Source organism: Gavialis gangeticus, unplaced genomic scaffold (genome assembly GCF_001723915.1).
Source record: "Gavialis gangeticus isolate Ggan-Ray unplaced genomic scaffold, GavGan_comp1, whole genome shotgun sequence".
Taxonomy (NCBI): domain Eukaryota; kingdom Metazoa; phylum Chordata; order Crocodylia; family Gavialidae; genus Gavialis; species Gavialis gangeticus.
Window position 1 is genome coordinate 1,428,369 of NW_017728981.1, and position 4,977 is coordinate 1,433,345.

The 4,977-nt window shown below is 53.3% G+C and overlaps 1 protein-coding gene across 1 annotated transcript in view; it reads right to left on the reverse strand.

The window, feature by feature from the left end:
• The window catches only part of FAIM2 (Fas apoptotic inhibitory molecule 2), a 29,729-nt gene extending 24,781 nt beyond the window's left edge, over positions 1 to 4,948 (reverse strand). Inside the window, exons 1-2 of the mRNA XM_019511414.1 lie at positions 4,718 to 4,948; positions 869 to 1,049 (exon numbers count right to left, since the gene is read on the reverse strand). Of these exons, the coding sequence (XP_019366959.1) occupies positions 869 to 1,049; positions 4,718 to 4,732 (196 nt within the window). The 5' untranslated portion in view covers positions 4,733 to 4,948. The remainder of the gene's footprint in view (positions 1 to 868; positions 1,050 to 4,717) is intronic.
• Positions 4,949 to 4,977: the final 29 nt, after the last annotated feature.

Consider the following 4,977-nt stretch of genomic DNA (forward strand, 5'->3'; position numbering starts at 1 on the left):
TCTCTTCTGCACAGTCTCTCTCCATCTCTGCAGCCATGGGCTCCCTGCCCACCTCCCCAGCTGCCTGGGGCAGCCAGGGGAGGAGGAAGCAGGCTGAAGAAGCCCCACGGGACCCTTTCCAGCATGCCCAGTGGAACAAGGAGCGGGCACTGCAGAGCCCCTGCCCATCCTCCCCAGGGTTTGGCTGGATCCTGAATTCTCCCTGCTTGCAGCATTTTCCCTGAGTCAGGGGCCAGCTCATAGTCAGACCTTTGTTCCCTCTGCCAGGCCCACATGGAGGCTGCACAGGCTATCCTGGGAGAGAAAAGCCATTTGTGTACTTAGGAATCAGCTGTGGCCGCAAGAGCCAGCTGGGGTAAATTTAGCAATCGTGCCCAGCTGGGGGGTGGGGGGCATTTTTAACCCTAGAGATAGTCTGAGTTCAAACCCCGCACAGATGCACAGTCAATATTGGCAGATACATCAGTGGTGTCACTTCAAGCAGCAAAGAGAGGAGTGGAAGCCAAAGGGAGTATTACTATGAGTCAGGATACTTTGGCTCTATCCCCAGCACTGGGAGGTTGCGTGTGCTAGTGGTTAGTGCAAGAGACTAGCAGCCAGGAGTCCTGGGTTCTGTTCCCCAATATGGGAGGGAGTGGGATGGGTAGGGAAGACAGGACCCAGCTGTGAAAAGAAATAGGGTCTCTATGGGTTTATTCCAGCCCTGGCTGTGGGAGGGAGTGGAGACTATGTTTGCTCATGTAGGATGGATGCACAAGGACTCCTGGCTCTACCACCAATTTGTCCCATCTCTCTGCACCTCAGCATCTTCAAGACACTAAGTCAGCATCCAGGATCTCATAGCAATGCAAGGGGAGGGAAAACTCACTTGGGTCCACGTAGGCCCAGCTGGGATGGAGCGGCACTGAAGGCGGAGTGGGGTAGGCCCCCGCTTTCATTCCTTCCCCTGACGTTGCCTCCTCGTAGCTGGGGGGTGCTGAGGGGGCCACCGCATTGTCCCTCTTGTCTTCTTGCCCATTGGAGTTGGGAGGCTTGTTGTTCACGGAGAGCTGCATGGCAGAGAGAGCGAGGTTACAACACCCAGAGCAGACGGACAGGAGGCGAGACCCATCCTGCTGCCGGCAGGTCACAGGTGCCAAGTCACCCCCGGACTGGGCCCACCGGCGCTGCCTGGAGTCTATGGAGAGGCACCCATTGGCCTGCGGCTGAGTGGAGTGAGCATTACTTTGTTCCCTGCAGACCCCTCCACTCCTTTTACTCGGCTCTGTCCTGTCTCTGGAGTGGGGTCTAGTGGGTTAAAGCAGGCAGCCCGGACTCCTGGGATGTTCAAATGCTCCTAAGTGCCTCACTGCTGCCAAAGCCAGGGGAATTAGACATGTCACCCACCTGTCTCCATCTTCACTGCCAAAACACCTTCATAAATCTGGTGTTATCCCATGTCGTCAGACTTGAAGGCTGAATTTGAAGGAAGAGCTCAAGGAGCTTCCCTACTGTGAAGCATCGAGACCCGAGAGCAGTGGTTCCCAACCAGCGTGCCATGGTGCAAAAGCGTGCCATCAAAAATGAACAGGCGTGCCACTGAATTTTGCCACGGCACTGAGCTACAACGAGCTGCCACATGTATGAGGATGGTGTGCCGCGGAAAATGTTTATGAACGTAAGCGTGGCCTTGGGTCGGAAAAGGTGGGGAAACACTGCCTTAGTGAACCCCTCTCCCCAGTGAGTCCTACTCTCAGATGGGACCAGGCCAAATGCATTTTGACAAGTGTTTTTCTGGCAAACAAGCACAGCCAGGAGCAAACGCTGTGTCCCTTCATTCAGATATCCTGCCTTGTGCAGGCTACAGGATGCCAGCTTGCAACTCCCACATCAAGCATCCACATTTTGTGTGCGCTTGGGCACAAATCAGAGCAGGAGGTGAAGGCAGACACTGGGAGTTTGCTAGATAATGCTGTGATCTTGATTTATAAAATCATGGAAAATTAGGGTTGGAAGGGACCTCGGGAGGTCACATCTAGTCCATTCATGTTAAACCAGGATCAAGAAGGGACAGATGTACAACTATCCTGATATAACACACACCTGGAGGCTGAGGAAATACCCGGTTGGCCTTTATCAAATGCTTACCCTGGGATGGATGCAGGCAGATGAAACCCGCACTTGTGTTAACAGGCGGAGAGAATTTTCCCCTTGCTTCCTTCTGAAAAAAGCATCTAAATCTTAGGTGCCTACCTTGAAAATCCCCCAGTATCTTGCTGCGCCAAGCACCTTTCCATGGTCCAGAGAACCCCCAAGCCATTTCCAAACAGGGCCAAGCCTGCAAGGGGATCCACAGAAGAAACTCTTCCCCAACCAAAGTAAATTTAAAAGTAGACTCAAATGGACAGATCCTATTCCAGTTAGCAGGCGTCCAAGTGGATGTGGGCCCCGAAGAGATTTGATTCCTCCCTGCTCAAGTCCCTGGCAAACAACTGATGCAGTTCTTGCTGCCTTATATGACCTAGTGTTAGGGCTCAGATGACGGTGTGTAACAGAAGTAGCTGCATTGTTTTCTTCACAGACTTGAGCAGGGGGAAACAAAATCGCATATAGGCACCCACATCCATTTTGATGCCCACCAAGTCCAATACGGTTGGGCCAAAGGCTGTGAGCCGAATGGTTCTCATCTTGTCCTTGCCGTCCTCCAGGTCCCCAAAAGACCCTCAGGCTAGCACAGTTTCTGCAGGCAATGCCACACAAGGAAGCGATGCAGTCACCATCGTGTCCTGCTGCTTCTCGATTCCCAGACACCACTTACAGCTGGATCAACCTTTGGAGGAGGGCGTGAACCCACTCGTGCCTCTGGAGCTGCAGCAACATACCATAGCCACTCTACCCCTCCCTCCCTCTGAGAGCCAGGATTAGACAGGATATTACTTCATGTTAATTGATGGAATTAATCCTTTCTTGCAACCTGATCCCAACCTGATCCCATTGCAGACACTCCAGCAACTACACCCTGTTTTTGCTTTAAACTCAACACAGCTGCACCCAGATGAAAGGCTAGAGAAGTGGCCCATCAGGCAAAACTGAAAAGAAAATAAGCAGAACGACAAGTGGAGAACTAAAACGGGCCACGGGGATCATCTGTGCTGTCAGTCGAGTGACACCGTTAGCTTTGTCCTGTTTTACGCCACCACAGCTGAAAGTGCACGGCGGCCCTGAACAGACTACCATAGGCAGGAAGGAAACCTGGGCAGGATCTAACCGCGCATAGCGTCTTTCCCACCGCAGCATGACAGAGATGCATGAATGAAAAGTGCTAGGTAAGAACTAGGTATTATGAGAGCAGTGTTATGGCAGCCGTGTGAGAGAGCAAAAGGAGTTCACAAATACTACCAAACTGCAAAGAAACCCAGGATGCACCTGTACCTACACACACACCGATAACACACCCATAAAGGGCAAAGCAGGTATGAATGGAGCCCTCTCAGTTTAAACCACCCCGTTCTTTGGCCCAGCCACATATTATTATGGCTGCCTCCAAAATGCACACCAGTTAACTCCAAAGGGGCCAAATAAATACACCAATACAAACCCACTGCTGATTGCACCAATTCAACCTGCCGCTCATTTGGCTTGGGACTAACCACAGGCCCCTTGGCCTCAGCAAACAGCCATCATTTGCTAGGTGAGACCACTACCGGTCCGTCACCGGCTGATTTAATGAACACGGGCCAATCAGCGGCTGGGCAAAATCCACCGAACGTGGCCTGTGTCTGCCATTGCTGAATCCCAGACATTGCATCAACGCCACGTATGCCAGGGCAAAAATGACCTCAGTCCGCAGGGAAGAAGGAGGCTGACGGTGACGAATGAAGGAAAAGTCCTTGCAAAATGGTTGTTGAATGGGATGACGCAACCGTCTCTGGTGCAAGAGGAAACAGGAAACAGAGCCTGGTATCTATCCTCTCCCACACAGATTCCCCGCCATGCTCCACGAGTGTTACCAACTGCAATACCAGCCACGTCTCATCCCCTTTCTATGAAGGACCACCCTTGCACACGGATATAGCAGCCAGAACAGGGGTAACTTGCTTTGTCCTAGCTCTGGTCAGTCTGATGATGTAACCCTCGGACACCAGGCTTATGTAACCAGCCCAGGGATAACACGGTGTCTGGCAATTGTCTGCATCCGAGCAGCCGTGGACTTGGCCGTTACGGTTACAGTGCATCGTGCCTGCGCAAGGCTCTGGAAACCCTTGAAAACAGAATTCAGCTGGAGAACACCGTAGCCCAAAATCATCCAGGATGGGGAGCAGGGAGGATGGGGGAAACACCCACTATTGGCAACTGGTGGATGCTGTGTTACCATGGCATCTTGCAGGGGAAGAGAAAAATTCGGAGCCAGAGGGGAGGGGGTGAAAGATTCGGATGCCCTCTCCTTCTTGGCCAAGATGCTGAAGCCAGAAGAAGAATAATCAAATAGCAGCGATGCAGCCATCCGGCATGGATGGGGGTCTGCATCAAAACGACCACCCCCTGATCATGCAAATCTCCCTGGCGTTTCCCTGCCAAACCCCCTCGGCTACCCGTGTCACGCAGGCAGGCAGCATAGGGATGCCCAGCTCGCTGCCACGTTGCAACGCTTCAGTATTGCTCCCCTTCCCCAGCAAAACTGGGCCAAGGGAGGGGGAGGGTTAGAGACATCAGCCTGGCATTTGGGGTCCCAACCTACCTTCCCCTGAGTCATGGTGCCTTGCTTGTGACGCAGACTCCTGGGCTGCGCCGGGGTGAGCCGGGGAGAGGGAGCGCCTGTCACGCCTGGTCGGTGTCTGCCTGGTCGTAGGGTGGCTGGATGCAGTCGCTGCAGCCTCCGCTGATGCTTTTACATTCTAGCAACATCCACCGAGCTGCCAGCCGGCTGGAAAGAGGACTGTACCATTTCCAGCCCGCAAGACAGGGGAAGCTGGGAAAAGGGGGAGAGGATGAAGGGGG